At 44.6% G+C, this 16,523-nt stretch overlaps 1 protein-coding gene across 1 annotated transcript in view; it reads right to left on the bottom strand.

Moving 5' to 3' along the window:
• The window catches only part of SVEP1 (sushi, von Willebrand factor type A, EGF and pentraxin domain containing 1), a 534,033-nt gene that overhangs the window by 150,379 nt on the left and 367,131 nt on the right, over positions 1-16,523 (bottom strand). Inside the window, exons 34-36 of the mRNA XM_029614894.1 lie at positions 13,425-13,509; positions 6,711-6,902; positions 4,782-4,949 (exon numbers count right to left, since the gene is read on the bottom strand). Of these exons, the coding sequence (XP_029470754.1) occupies positions 4,782-4,949; positions 6,711-6,902; positions 13,425-13,509 (445 nt within the window). The remainder of the gene's footprint in view (positions 1-4,781; positions 4,950-6,710; positions 6,903-13,424; positions 13,510-16,523) is intronic.

The following is a 16,523-nucleotide window of genomic DNA, read 5'->3' as shown; positions in this document are numbered from 1 at the left end:
CACTCACCAGTGCTCCAGGAGAACAGGCTGCGATTAAACCGAAGAAACCAAAAAACACCGGCAGCCAAGCCTGCAACTGGGGAGAAAGCCCTGCTGACTTCTCCCCGGGAGACAAAGTGCTCAGTGCTCTCTCTTTTCTGTTTTTTTTTCCTTAAAAGAGCTGCTTTGGTCTAACCATAGGCACAGAAAACCTGGGTTGCTGCTGCTTTTTTTTTTTTTTCCAAAAAACTAAGGATAGTACCAGGACCGCATCTGCTGGAGACAGAGAAATACTGAAGGGATCGCAGGTGGCACACTGGCATAGTAGTGGGTGCCTTTCAAGTTTTTCTCTGTCTCCATCTGCTGGAAGGGAGGCAAACCCAGCCGTCTGGACTGGTCCGGGTATGTACAGGGAAGTCTGTTTGTAATAAAAGTTTCAATAATAAAGTGAGCCAAAAAAAAAAAAAAAGAGCTCTGTGAGAAACTATTTCCTGATGTCAAAATCCTGCTGTGAAGTCTGCAACCATAGAGACCCTTCAGTGCAGTTACTTATTGTTATTGTTAGAACAATAATGGAAACAGTTAAAACGGCAGGACTTCTGCTAAGTCTTAAATTAAACCCTTTTGGGCAGACGTTCAGCAGTGCTCTTTGCGCATGTTATGGCTGTTTCCCCTTTCCAAAAGATGCAGAACATTACAGTCTTGGACTGGTTCAAAACTGTGCAGGAGAGCAGACTCTTCTGGTTTTTTCACTGTCCCTACATCTACAGTTTCCCTCTGTTCCTAAGCCTGGTCCTAAAAGTCTATCTGGTAGCAGGGAGGATGCCAAAAAAAAACACCAGGGAACCAATTTGTTAACAAACTTGGTAATATTTAGAAAGTAAAGATGACCAGATGTACCATAAAGAAAAATTAAGCAATAATTTACTATTAAACTAACATTTTAGTTTATAAAAACTTCTTTGTGGTTAAACAGCATACAAAAGAACTGGTTACTTAATTATCTGTAATGTCTTCCTGCTCTCTTCTGTGAATGCCCCCCTAAACTAATGTGACATCGTTAACATGGGAAAGGCGTGGCTTAGTGGAGTAAATGGCTGGGAATTGAGAGACCAGGGTTCAAATTCCACTCTTCCCACAGACACGCCTTGGTCAAATTACTCTGTCTCCTGTTGCTTCAAGTATCCACTTAGTCTCTCATTAGATAATTTAGTTGTACCCTACTGACAATGTGCTGTTGCAATGGTAATCCTGCTCAGTACAAGAGGAAGCCCAGAGTCAGACATCTGCTGAATGTGCTTGGCTGAGGAGCCAATGAGAAGACATCGCAGATGTTGGCTTCTGTGCCGACTGCGATGACTTACAACCTCCAGACTACTACTCATCATTGAGGAAAAGCACCAATCATTTGTACACCGAAAGCGCAAGTGACTCCACTGGAGCATCTTATGGATGTCATTATGGAAGAGAAACACTCTGCAGCTCCCAAGGGAGATGAATTTGGAGCATTTGCATGGCATCACTTTTGTTTAGTGGGAGATTCACAGAAAGGAGCTGCCAGATGCCACAGGTATTTAAATCACCACTTCTCTTTCATTCTGTTTAACCTAGATAAGAGTTCTTATGAACTGAGCTGAAGTGTTGGTGTAGTAGTAAGCTATTGATTTTTTTTTTCAGTATACCTTTCTAATTTATGAATGTGCTGATATCTGTTGAAGGGTGTGATTGGTCATCCTGTACCGGAGCACTCTCTGTCATGAAATGTTTGCAGTCTATTAAAAAATTGACTGCACAACTTATCTGTCTACATTAGCATTCCTATGACCGTGTAACCCCTCTTCTCAAGTCACTACGTTATCTCCATGTCCATTTCCATGTACAGTTCCAACTTCTCTTACTAGCCCATGAATGCATTCACTCTCCCGCATCTCTCTTCTCTCTCCCTACACCTTTCCTCATGAGCTTCATTCATTTTGCAAGTAACTCTTATCTTTGTCTGTCTCCTCCTCTGCCAACTTCCGACTCCTCGTGTTCCACCTTCCTGTGCCAAATGCCTGGAACGGACTTCCTGAGTCCATGCATCATGTTTCCTCTTTAACCATATTCAAATCCAGTTGAAAAACACCTCTCTTTTAAGCTGCATTTAAATCCTAAGCACTTCTCTACAAAAAATACACTTCTCCTAGACTCTTGTTTGTTATGTGTGTTTGTCTTGACTAGACTGTAAGTTCCACGAAGCAGGGGCTGTCTGTTTTGGGCATCTGAACAGAGATGCATATGTCTAGTAGTGCTTTTGTTACGCGCCCCGCCTGCGGCCGACCCACGCACAGGCCTGCTCACCTTCATGGTTCCACAGCGGGTCTCGGGACGACCTCCCTCGTGGTAGTTGCCAGCCCTGCCAGGCCCCGGCATCCCGCGGCGGTGGTCGCCGGGCCTTCCACTGCGCACCAGGCCTCACCCCGAGGTTAGGCGCCCTCTGCCATGTTAAATACAACCCTATGTGCGCGCGGACCAGCCGGACTCATGTAGGGCCAAGGGCGGGTCTTAGCTCCGTGGCGCGCCCTGATTCATCCCTCGATATAAGGAAGTTCCCGTCTATGCTTCCTTGCCTTGGCAATTGGGTCAGTTTGTTCTAAGATTGCCTCTGTGTTTGTTCCTGCTCTTGCCTGTTCCTAGTCTTGTTCCAGGGTCCTTCTGTTCCAGTTCTGATCCTGACTTGTTCCTGCGTCCTAGTTCCTGCGTCCTGCTTGTTCCTGTGTTCTTCTGTCTGTCTACCCAGGTAGTACCCTCGGACTGTCTTACTGGTACTGACCTCAGCTTGCTCCTGACCTGCCTGCCGTCTGCCTCAAAGACCTCAGCTTGCTCCTGACCTGCCTGCCTGCCTGCCACCTGCCTCAAAGACCTCAGCTTGCTCCTGACCTGCCTGCCTGCCACCTGCCTCAAAGACCTCAGCTTGCTCCTGACCTGCCCGCCTGCCTCAAGACCTCAGCCTGCCTTTGACCTCGTCTGACCTCTGGTACCTGACCCCTGCTTTACTGACCATTCCTCAGACTGACCTCTGGATCTTGACCTTTGCCTGCCTGACCTCGTCTCCAGATTCTGGCTCTGTTCCTCACCTTGCCATCACCAACTCGGTTCTGCTTCTCCTTGTTCCATCCAGTCTCCAACTTCAAACCCGATTGCGCTCCCCCTGTGTCCGTGGGCACGCCGGACTTTCATTCGCTCAGGAGACCCTGCGAGGCCCACCTAAGTCCAAGTGGCCCGGGTCCTTACAGGCTCCTCCCGGAGGGACCTCAGGCTTCCAGTGGTGAAGCTCTTCACAGCCTCTTTCTCCTCCAGTGCTCCGCCCCCTGGGGCAGTTACCTCCTGTTCCCTTTCAGGAGGCGTTCCTTCACTGTCCCAGGACAAGGGTCCACCCTCGAGCGCAACAGCTTTAGTAGCAGTAGTAGTAGTTTGTGGAAACTCTTTAAAAAGGTCATATTCAGTAGCCCACATAGCACTGAAGTCTGCAGGTACAAAGTCTGGCAGACTTTAACCAGAATTTTTAAAGTGAAATCATGTACAGGCCCACTTTGAAAATTCCTGGGTTGTGCTGCTGAGCATATGCACATACATGCAGGAAGCTACACCTGCTAACTGTCTATATATACTTTTACGTGCATACATTCACAAACACAACGGAGCAAACAAGCTTCTCTCCCTGACTCCACCCCCCCAGAATGTTTCCCGCGGATATGGGAAAAGGATGCGTGAAATCATGTTTCGGGCGAACCTTTTCCCTGCACAGCGCCCTGGTTGATTTTCAGGAGGTGATTTACATGCTCAGACCGGGGTTTGCATGTGAGAATGACCCTTTAAGAGTGTTGCCAGCAGCTGAGCATCATTCTGTTTTAGACCGTAATAATGACTGCCTGACATCCTTCCTGCTAGCAGCTAAATTCTGACTGTGGGCACTCACAGTGTAAAGGCACCCTGAAGTGAGACATTTGGGCATGCTCCAGAAGAGAGAAGCACTACACAGCCTGACACTGACTGCAGAGCAGAACTGATCAGCTACAATAGCAGCTAATAGGACCATAGGCTAATTCTACTCTCTAACCAAGCAGGTCTGCTGTCCACCCTTTTAATACCAGTGTCAACTGCAGACTTCAGTAGAACTGATTTACCACGGAATCAAGCTATTCATTTTGAGGGTAATAATCAAACGGTCTGCATGGAAATACTTTCTGCCTGCGGGCTTTGTACCAATTCTAAAAGCTGAAGTCCACATGTACTTTAGCTTCGAAAATTGCCACAAGCATGAACTGCATTGCAGGTTTCCTTGGGCGTGCAAATGGGAAAGAATCTAATAAAGAAAGATGATGACGATGAGGGGGATGATTATGAGGAGTACAATGTCCGCAAGGTCACCTGCGCAGACTAACGTGCACTTAAAAGGTACGCCTACCTTCAGTTTCGCTAAAAGGGCAGTGAGGAAGCTTATGCATGCTTTTAGCTGGGAGAAGGGTGGGCAAGTTTCAGGCAGAAAGTTTCAAGGCAAAACACTTTTTATCCACAGAAATTGCATTTTACAAGGCTCTGGATATTCATCGCCAATGGATATTCATCATCCATATCTGGATAATTTCGCCTAAGAATCCGATTCATGTGCATGTTTTGGTTAACTTCATCGCAGAGGACCACAGTGCACATCCCTGCCATAGCATATGGGAGTTTTATCACAGGCCAACCTTGTGTCAGATAGCAGTGCAGACGAGGTCCCCTGAATACTGACTGGACCAAAACATTCTGAAGGCACCTACCCTTCCTTACACGTATAAGTGACTCTGCTTGCAAAAGTAAAGTTATTCCCGGTGATGATGGCATCTTTCACCTCTGGAGGAGGTCCACAAAATACAAGCTCGCAAACTGGGGCCGCGTCACTCCATCTGGCTGAAGCTTCGCAAGTCCGAGTGGAGTGCCCCTGAAAGCTAGGAGAAATGAAGAAATTAGTAAACTGCATTTTCATTGGAAAACCAGAGAGACGGTTACTGTTTGCTAAAGCAACTCATTATTCACGCTCTATCATCAGGTCGGGTTCCAGTCTGTGCAAGTTTATTTAAAAAAAAAATAAAATTCTACCATTTCAGCCCACATAGAGGGAAAAAGACACAGATATGACACTTCTGAAAGATAACATTTTCTAATTTTTAAACAGACCACAGGTTCTACAGAAGCTCTGAGATCTTATAAATTGCACAAATGGAACAAACTGTCACACGTGTGATAACATCAGCACCATAGCACTGAAACTACGCTAACAAGCCTGGTTGATGAAAATCAGCTCTACCTTGACCATGGACGACATGCTTTTCTAATGCTCCTTGACCTCTCTACTGCTTTCAACATGAAAGACCACAATCTCATCATCTGAATAGCAAACATTGGACTAGCAGGTCCGTCTTTAGTGTCCACACCCAATCAGTCTCCACGGGACCAGCCCAATCAAAACCCCATCCCTTTTCTTGCAAAGTCCCTCAGGGCTCTAGCTTGTCATCCACCTTATTCAGTATCTACATGGCCCCAACCAGCCGCAATCATCAGGGACTGCCAAATCACACACTACTCCTATGGCGAAAACACCCAACTATTAGCCCCATTCTAACTGGGTAAATGCTGTTTAGTGTGCAATAAAGGTTTAGTGCGGTACCTAACTCAAAATAATGCAGGCATGGTAATGAGCTGCTTTACATGCATACGCTTTGCAAATGCATGCAAAGCAGCTCATTACTAGGTAATTGAATGCTAATAATACAACACAACTGCTTGCTTAAAAATGCAAGCTGGATTATTTTCCAGGAAGTTAGCTTTCCCTGGGAGCATCAAGACACTAACATGATTCTCAAAGCTCTCGGGCTAGTTCTTAAAGGGTCATCATGGCCCAAAAGACCCTCCCCAAAATGTGTAACCCCCCTGGGGTACTTCTGAGACACTCACTGCCTCTATAAGTGGCCCTCATGAGGTAAACAAAAAATAAAAACCTTTAAAATACACAGCGATGTACTGTTAGCCTACCCAGCTCCCCCCTTTTCAAGAAAATCCCTCCCTGGCTTCAAAGGCTCCCCCTGACAGTAGCATCCATACCCCCTGATCCCCAATACCTGGTAGTCTATTGGGTCCACAGATCACGCCTAAGCTCTGGACCCAGAGCTTGTTTTCTTCAAAATGGCACTGACCAGCTGGGTACAAGAGAAACCCCTATCATGATGGAGTATCTCGTGTATTGTACAGCTGGTGCCATTTTGAAGAGAATGAGCTCTGGAAATAGAGGGGCGTGGATGTTATTGCCTGTGGGATGGCCTTTGATGCTAGGGGGGGAAATTCATGAAAAGGGGGGTTGGGAGGGCTTTGCTGCAAGTTGTAAAGGTTTTTTTGCTTTATCACAAGGGTCTCCTGTAGAGGGAGACTCACATAACCTTTGGACCATGGTGGCTCCTGGGCAAAGGGATTGCCATTGCAAGTAGAATATACATTGAATAAATAAATATTGTATCTGCAGCATTCCTTTAACTCTCTTGTTGGAAAAGCCTGCTCTAAATAGGCAATGACTTGACTTAACTCGACATTATCTGAATGCAGAAAAGGAAAGCAAATGCAGAAAAAGAAATGATGATGTCATTATCGAATGTCACCAACTTGATCAGCATTCTCTGGGTTAACACAAGTACATTTATACTGTAATTTCATATTACCTGTAGCCATCATTACATGTATACGATACAGTAGACAGGTATGTAATTCCAGTCATTGTGAAATTTCCATTAGATATGTGCTCAGGAGGGGGACAGGTCACTAATTCACAGGAAGGGGGAACATGGCTCCAAGTGCCACTGGCAAGGCAGGACGCTTCTGTATCACCGGTCAGCTGGTATCCATCATTACATCTAGAGGAGAGGAAAAAGGAATGCAATCTTCTCAGCACTCCCTTGTAATTAGCGCATAGTTGGCAGAATTTGGGTTGTTATCTTGACAAAGTTTAATTAATCCTTCCACTTTAAGTTTTGAGTCCAGGATCAACATTACAGCTGCCTGCTAAGAGGGAGTTCTTACGAAAGAAAAATAGTTTTGCCCCAGAAGAAGGTGTCTGAAAATGTGTAAATCAAACCTGGCAGCTTCCTCACATGGAGTATGGCAACTTACACTTGAATCAGTGACTGGTGAAAGTAAAAATAATTTGGCTCTGGAAGCACCCAGCCTGCACCTGAAGAGATGAATAGGGGGTAGCTAGCTTTCATACTTTACCAGGAGATGGCAACTGGCAAATCTCCGTTAATAAGAGAAGATAAGAGAATTAACTACATATTGGACAAATGCTATTAAGGGTTTCACCTAAATCAGCAGATTGTAGACCTACAGAAATAATGTGATGACATAAGCAGAACCAATAGTTTAGCCATTAAATACTCAGACTATATGGTTGAAATATTTACAGTAAGAACTTGTTGACTGAAGGAATACATGGTTTCTTCAGTGTTAACTAGACTGTATAAATTAACAAGCTTAACCAGATATGTTAGGAGATGCAGTTTAAAAATATTTTTAAACATTTTAACTACACCCTGTTTGGCTTCAATTAATATTAATAACAAGCACTATGACATGACATTTTCTTTCCCACATCAAGTGGGTTTCTGTTCTACTGTGCTGTGTGGCTGAGCGGGTGTGGAGGATTGGATTAGGGTTTTGAAGGATGTGTGAGAAGAATGTGCTTGTATTTTGATTCATTGTATATTTAGAGGTCAATATTCAAAGCTGGCCATTTAAGTAACTTGGGGGGTCAATTTCCAAGCGGATCGCATGTGATACCAAGATAGGGGCGGAGTCGGGGCGGCATCAGCCCTGGAAGAGGAGGAGTAGGGGCGGCACCAGGGCTGACGACGTGAAGACTGCGCCAGGTAAGCACCTTTATCGCTGTCAGTTTTGTGCCGAATAACTACCTCTTTTATGGTGTAGATATTCGGCGCGACGCCGGCAGCGACCGCACCGCGGAGGTGCGATCGCTGCCGGCTAGTGCAGGACCGCCCCCCCGTTTCGCCCATCACCCCCGTTACCACGGGATTCACTATGCCTTGCGGCATTAGTGAATCCAGCCCTTGGCCGGATATAACTTATCCGGCTAAGTTACACGGTATATTCAGTGGCACAGCTATATTCACACTTAGCCAGATAAGTTAACTGGCTAAGATCAGGTCTAACTTAAGCCTGGATTCATTATTCTATGCAGAATGATGAATCCTGTGAAAACGGGGGGGCGAGGGGGCAAAGGGGAGGCAGGCCTGCGAAAGCCCTCAGCCTTCGCACCACGGCAGTACGATTTCGGCGGCCACGGTGCGCCGGCTGCCGGCTTTTGCACCGAACAGCGCCACCGTGAAAGGTGGTGCTATTCGGCGTGCTACTGCCGACAATAATGTTAGTAACATTATCGCCGGCAGCGAAGCCTCCGCTGACTCCGCCCCCTCCCTGCCACGACTCCACCCTCAATCTAATTTACATGCTATCGCTCGCGAAAAGGGCCTTTTCTGTGTGCGATAGAGGCTTGATGGACCCTTGGTCTGACCCAGTATGGCATTTCTTATGTTCTTATGTCACATGTTCTTATGTCATATGTTCTGGATGGCACATTAACATTTAGGTCATGACTCACCAGGTTCGTTGAAGGAGATACATCGGTGGCTCCATGCTGATATATAATTGAGCTTTGATCTTCCATTTTTCTCAACACCAAAATAGAAATATTCTCTCCACCCCCAATGGATATGGGTAACTGAGGGAGAACTTGATCTCCAGGGCTTAGTGATACTCCATTGCATTCCTCACTTAAATTAGCAGCTTTGCTTACCTGCTTAAAATGATGGTCCAGAGGGCCTTTCACTGGAGTCAAGCTCAAAGGGGCTCCAAAGGTTTTCCCCTTTCATTTTTCTGCCCATACTTGGAATAACCAAAAAGCTCCAAAGGGGTACACTCCTTTGGCACGTGGTTTTGGCAGCGTCTGCCACCGCAAGCTGAAATATGGTAGTCGGCATTTGATAACGTCGACGGCACAAGGAAGGGGAGCCATAACTTCTCCCCTCACACAGGGATGGAATCCAGCAGGGGACTGGGGAGCATCAGCACCCCCACTCCAAAGCCCTCTAGTGGTCTCAAGTTTGAGGCTAAGTAATCTGCTTTTTAAAGCTTGGACTGTACTGATGTGTAACTGGCATCCTCAATGGAATTTTGTGAATACAAATATTTTGAAAAACATTTTTTAATTATGAATCATGCATGATCATACATACTATGTTACTTAGTCTGATCATCATGTGCAATTGGGTGAACTGTGTTAGTGTGCGGTAGCTGTGTAATTTTTTGCAGTAATTTTTGAAACTATTTGAGATTGCTATGGTATTCTGCAGACACCGCACGACAAGCTACACTGAATGTAGAGTTACTAGGGCATGCCTTTTATAGTGGATTGGATCACTGCACTTCTATTTAATGTTTGGATATTTGAAAAGAAGTTGGCCATAGAGGCAAAAACTCGCAATAAAAAAGTTAAAAAATATATATCCAAAGCAGAAAGCCTGCGAGGGAGTCGGTTGGACCGCTGGATGATCAAGGGGTTAAAGGGGCACTTAGAGAAGATAAGGCCATTGCGTAAAGATTAACCAATTTCTTTGCTTCGGTGTTTACTGAAGAGGATGTTGGGGAGGTACCCATTCCGGAGAAGGTTTTCATGGGTGATGATTCAGATCAACTGAACCAAATCATGGTGAACCTGGAAGATGTGACAGGCCTGACTGACAAACTGAAGAGTAGTAAATTACCTGGACAGGATGGTATACACCCCAGGATTCTGAAAGAACTAAAAAATGAAATTTCAGACCTATTTCAATTAATATGTAACCTATGAATAAAATCATCTGATGTAGCTGAAGATTGGGAGATGGCCAATGTAACCCCTACATTTAAAAAGGGATCCAGGAGTGATCTGAGAAACTATAGACCAGTGAGCCTGACTTCAGTGCCGGGAAAAATCGTGGAAACTGTTAAAAGAATAAAATCACAAAACATTTAGATAGATAAGGTTTGTTTGGACACAGCCAACATGGATTTACCCAAAGGAAGTCTTGCCTCACAAATCTCCTACATTTTTTTGAAGGGGTGAATAAACATGTGGACAAAGGTGAACCAGAAGATGTGGTGTATTTGGTTTTTCAGAAGGCATTCGACAAAGGCCTGCATGAGAGGCTTCTAAGAAAACTAAAAAAGTCATGGGACAGGAAACTAAGTCTTTTTGTGGATTCCAAGCTGGTTAAAAGACAGGAAACAGAGAGTAGGATTAAATGGTCAGTTTTCAATCTGGAAAAAGTTATTAAACAGTGGAGTGCCTCAGGGATCTGTACTTGGACCGGTGTTTTTTAATATATTTATAACTGATCTGGAAAGGGGTAAAACGAGTGAGGTGATCAAATTTGCGGATGACACAAAATTATTCACAGTAGTTAAATCTCAAGCAGATTGTGATGAATTGCAGGAGGACCTTGCGAGGCTGGAAGACTGGGCTTCCAAATGGCAGATGAAATTTAACGTGAAGAAGGGCAAAGTGATGCATATAGGGAAAAATAACCCTTGCTGTAATTACACAATGTTAGGTTCTATCTTAAGAGTTACCACCCAGGAAAGAGATATAGGTGTCATAGTAGATAATACATTGAAATTGATGGCTCAGTGTGCGATGGCAATCAAAAAACAAAACAGAATGTTAGAAATTATTAAGTAGGGAATACTGATAAGGGGGCATGAAAAGGCTCCCCTATGAGGAAAGGCTAAAGAAATTAGGGCTGTTCAGTTTGGAGAAGAGATGACTGAGGGGGGATATGATAGAGGTCTACAAAACTATGAAAGGACTTGAACAAGTTAATGTAAATCGGTTATTTACTCTCTCAGATAATAGAAGGACTAGGGGGCACTCCATGAAGTTTGCAAGTAGCTCATTTAAAACTAATCAAATAAAATTCTCTCTCACTCAGCACATAGTTAAGCTCTGGAATTCATTGCTAGAGGATGTGGTTGCATCAGTTAGTGTAACTAGGTTTAAAAAAGGCTTGGATAAATTCCTAGAGGAAAAATCCATAAACTGCTATTACAGTAATTAATAAGAATAGTAGCTTGTGATCTATCAAGTGTTTGGGTACTTGCCAGATACTTGTGACTTGGACTGGCCACTGCTGGAAACAGGATACTGGGCTTGATGGACCCTTGGTCTGAACCAGTATGGCAACTTCTCATATTCTTATGTTCTTATTGGTGACTTTTCAATTAGTTTTACTGGTTTAATGTAGTCATGTGCACTTGTATGGCTTTTTGACACTGTTTATTGTGGATGAACATAAGAACATAAGATATGCCATACTGGGTCAGACCAAGAGTCCATCAAGCCCAGTATCCTGTGTCCAACAGTGGCCAACCAAGTTACAAGTATCTGGCAATTATCCAAACATTAAGGGGTAGATTTTCTAAATTTGCGCGATCGCGTACTTTTGTTCGTGCACCAGGCGCAAACAAAAGTACGCTGGATTTTATAAGATACGCGTATAGCCGCGCGTATCTTATAAAATCCGGGGTTGGCGCGCGCAAGGGGGTGCACATTTGTGCAACCTGTGCGTGCCGAGCCCAGCGCGTGCTGCCTGTTCCCTCCGAGGCCGCTCCGATTTCGGAGCGGCCTCGGAGGGAACTTTCCTTTGCCCTCCCCCCACCTTCCCCTCCCTTCCCCTACCTAACCCACCTCCACGGCCCTATCTAAACCCCCCTTACCTTTGTTTCATGATTTACGCCTGCTAAAAGCAGACGTAAATCTACGCGCGCCAGCGGGCTGCTGGCGCGCGATCACCCGACCCGGGGGCTGGTCCGGAGGCCTCGACCATGCCCCCGGGCCAGCGCCACGCACCCGGCCCCGCCCCCGCAACGCCTCATCATGCCCCCGAAACGCCGCGTCATTTTAGACGCGCCCCCGACACGCCCCTTTTAGAAAGCCCCGGGACTTGCGCGCCGGCGGCCTATGCAAAATAGGCACGCCAGCGCACGAGGGCCCTGCGCGCGTAAATCCAGCCGGATTTACGCGCACAGGGCATTTAAAATCCGCCCCTAAATGAATAGATCCCAAGCTACTAATCCTTATTGATTAATAGCAGTTTATGGACTTCTGCTCTATGAACTCATCCAAACCTTTTTTAAACCCAGCCTCACTAACTGCTGTAACCACATTCTCTGACAATGAATTCCAGAGCTTAATTATGCGCTGAGTGAAAACTAATTTTCTCCATTTTGTTTTAAATGAGCTTCTTGCAAACTTCATGGAGTGCTCACTAGTCCTTTTATTATCCAAAAGAGTAAATAACTGATTCACATATACCCGTTTAAATCCTTACATGATTTTGTAGACCTCTATCATATCCCCCCTCAGCCGTCTCTTCTCCAAGCTGAACAGCCCTAACCTCTTCAGCCTTTCCTCTTAGGGGAGCTGTTCCATCCCCTTTATCATTTTGGTTGCCCCTCTCTGTACTTTCTCCAGTGAAACATAAGAACATAAGAAAATGCCATACTGGGTCAGACCAAGGGTCCATCAAGCCCAGCATCCTGTTTCCAACAGTGGCCAATCCAGGCCATAAGAACCTGGCAAGTACCCAAAAACTATATCTTTTTTGAGACGCAGTGACGAGAACTGCACATATACTTGTGTTTCTATTGCATCAAGTTGATTTGGTGGAGACCTTTTATGATTCCACTTGATTGGTTCCTATAATTCATCTGACTTATAGCAGGTGTTTTAAAACCTGTTTATATGAAACTTGGATTCCTTCTCTAATTTCAGAAAAGAAATACCAATGCAAATTTCAATGAAGAGGCATTCTCCTGGTCCCCCCATATCACGGCTGATGTAATTTTGCACACACATTTTTTTTCATTTTCTTGATTTTGAAAACAAAGAAAAAGAAAACAGTTCTGCGGGACTAAGTGATTCATCAACTGCAAGTATAGTTCTTTTCAGTCAGTGCATTGCTAATGCACTCATGATAACCTTCTAACATCACCTTTATTTGCTATGGATTCTGAACAAGTTTTTGTGCTCTTGATCAAAGGAATACACGGATTAAATTGTACCCCCTGTTATATTGTAAACCGGTACGATAAGACCTGGTCTTGAGTATCGGTATAGTAAAAGAAGTTAAATAAATAAATAAATAAATAAATAAATAAATAAATAAATAAATAAACATTTCTTTCTGTCTTCCATGATCAGGTAGGCAAATGCCCCAGATCATGGAAGAACGAAGAACCCTTGCAGACATATTCTGCAATGTAAAATGCATAATTTACTCAAGAACATTACCAAATAAGGAGTCAAAATAATTCAGTTTCCCTACCTGAATGTCACCTTTTTCCCAAAAGTAAAATTTGAGCCCTCAATAGCACCATTATCTGGAGAAGGTACACTGCCACAGGATACAGCTTCAAAATAAAAAGAATATACAATTTGTCAGATTGCATATTTCATGATATAAGAATAGAGCGTCAGCCTGACTCAAATCAGCAATTACAAGGGGATTTAAGCCACACAGATAGACTTACACACATAGGGGTAGATTTTCAAATAGCGCGAATTGGCCTACTTTTGCTGGCGCATCAGGTGCAAGCAAAAGTAAGCTGGATTTTAGTAGATACGCGCGGAGCCGCGCGTATCTGCTAAAAACCTGGATCGGCGCACACAAGGTTATTGATTTTGTATAGCCGGCGCGCGCCGAGCCGCGCAGCCCACCCCCATTCCCTCCGAGGCCGCTCCGAAATCGGAGCGGCCTCGGAGGGAACTTCCTTTTGCCCTCCCCTCACCTTCCCCTCCCTTCCCCTACCTAACCCACCCGCCCGGCCCTGTCTAAGCCCCCCCTTACCTTTGTCGGGGGGGGCTTAGACACGCCCCGTGCGCCAGCGGGCCTCTTGCGCGCCGGGACGCGACCTGGGGGCGGGTACGGAGGGCGCGGCCACGCCCCCGGACCGCCCCGGGCCGTAGCCACGCCCCCGTACCCGCCCCCAAAACGCTGCTGACACGCCCCCTAAACGCCGCAATGGCCGGGCCCACCCCCGACACGCCCCCCTCGGAGAACCCCGGGACTTACGCGAGTCCCGGGGCTCTGCGCGCGCCGTTAGGCCTATGTAAAATAGGCGCACCGGCGCGCAGGGCCCTGCTCGCCTAAATCTGCCCGGATTTGGGCGGATTTAGGCGAGCAGGGCTCTGAAAATCCGCCCCATAATACATATATAAATATTAAAATTTCTATTCTACAAGTTTTCGGAGCTGTGTAAATGATTGGCTATCTGAAGATATTAAGAAGCCCATGGCAATTTTTTTCATATGGCATAAAAAGATATTTAAGTCAATTGGGGAATTTCTGGGATTCCTCCAAATTTGGCAGAACAGAGAGGTACGGTGTCTTCGTTGATTAATTTATATCCAAAAGGAGAAGGAATTCTCAAACAGGCTGCAGGAAAAAACAGAATGAAAAGCAGGAGGCCCAATAGTGGTGTTTCAATTTCAACTAAAGAATGATTTTAAAAATCCTTTTTTTTTTGTAGGCCTTCTGCTCTCAAGGGAAGGGAGTGCAAGCTGAAGTCATGGTATCCTCCATTTTACAGACTGAAAATTTCAGTTATTTGTGGATTTGGTTTGCATTGCTTTGCTGTATCTGGAACTTAAAGCACTCTGTGCAAGGAAGCACTGTATTCTTTCCAAAAACTTTCTGAGAAGATTAAGATCTAGGTATTGTGCACTCCAGCCCCTTAGGGGCTACTAAGGCCAGTGCATCCACTTTCTGGAGCTGACAAGACTAGTGCTCCTCTGCTTTGGGGCTGCTGAGATCTACACTCCTGCCCTCTGCCAAGGCTGACCTGTGCTCCAGCCTTCCAGGGTTACCAAGGGCTGCATGCATGCTCTGTGCTGATCCTAAGTGTAACCTGGGCACTTTTCCAGGTTACCATTAAGTAGTGCAGTTAGAAAAATAACAGCAGCCATATTTTTCGCTGTGCCGGGGATCACGCGCCGGCAGATGGCCGGTGCGCACAACTTGTGCCTGCCCAAAAGGTAGAATAAAGGTCAGGGGGGTTAGAGTAGGGCTGGGGGGAAAGGTTAGGGGAAGGGATGGGAAGGTCAGGCTAGGGGGAAGGGAAGTTCCCTCTCAGGCTACTCCGATGTTGCGCGCATACGCGCATGTTATAAAATCAGGCGTACAACCAACCAACCTCAAACCCTCTCTCACTAATTCCTGCTGAATATTTATCATACTATTACTATTCACAACTGTCATATTTATTCATTTGATTACCTATGTACCGTTTCATAGTCTTATTTTTTCACTTGCTATTCTAATGTATCAATAGGCTGAAATGTAAATATTGTGCTGTTCAATTTCTCCCCTTCCATCCCAAGTTTATTTTCCTTGTTTTTTGTAACTTTCCCTCTCCCTTTTTCTGATTCACTGTATTTAAAGTTCAAGGCTCTTATTGAAAATATTGTTTTTTACGTTACGTTATGCTTTACACTCCTTGTTATTTGTAAACCGGGTTGATGTGATGCCTATCATGAAACTCGGTATAACAAAAACAATAAATAAATAAATAAATAAACATGTGCACGCGCCGGGTAGCACACGTACATGTGCGCGCGCCAGGTAGCGCGCGCACATGTACGCCCGCGCACAACCTTTTAAAATCTACCCCAATATGTTTATCAGAATATTGCCTTTGCTTTTATTGCATTTATTATAATCATTGCTTTTACCAAAATACATAAACATAAATATATATTTATGTCTATATATCGTTATCTAATATATATATATATCTCAAAATACAGTATACATATTATTGTATATTTATTTGTCTTATTTCTACTGAGCAACAAACAGCACTAAAAAGGAAAAGGTAAAAATATTATTACACAAGCTATCATTTAGAAGCAATTCAATTGCAACAAAATGCAGTTGCCTGGTAGGTTTTAGGTGGCTCTATTCGGGATCATGTTACTCCCATGTTGAGAATACTTCATCGGCTATCTGTTAGATGTAGGATACAATTTAAAGTCCTCTGCCTGGTATTTAAGGCTTTTTTTTACAGGACAATCCATTGACCTTGGCTGACTTGCTTTGTTTGTATTGCCCCCAGAAAAGCTGTGTTGTTCAGGTAAATACATGTGATGCCTTTGCTGAATTCTGCCTGGTTGCAGACATGTTCTCATGCATTTTTAGTCATTGGTCCAGTGAAATGGAATGAGCTCCCTGACAATATCTTTATTTTAGGAAAATGCTCAAAACATTATTATTTGGGTAAGTGTATCCCCATTGATTTGAACAATGATTTTTTGAGTGGACAGAATTAACTGTTGCGGTTTTTTGTTGTGTGTTTTAAATGATGATTTATATACTTCTGTAAACCGAATAGCAAGGGTCTCCTGTTATATGCGGAATATAAATATT

This window comes from Rhinatrema bivittatum, chromosome 1 (assembly GCF_901001135.1).
Source record: "Rhinatrema bivittatum chromosome 1, aRhiBiv1.1, whole genome shotgun sequence".
Lineage (NCBI taxonomy): Eukaryota > Metazoa > Chordata > Amphibia > Gymnophiona > Rhinatrematidae > Rhinatrema > Rhinatrema bivittatum.
This window is presented reverse-complemented; position numbering and strand designations above follow the sequence as displayed.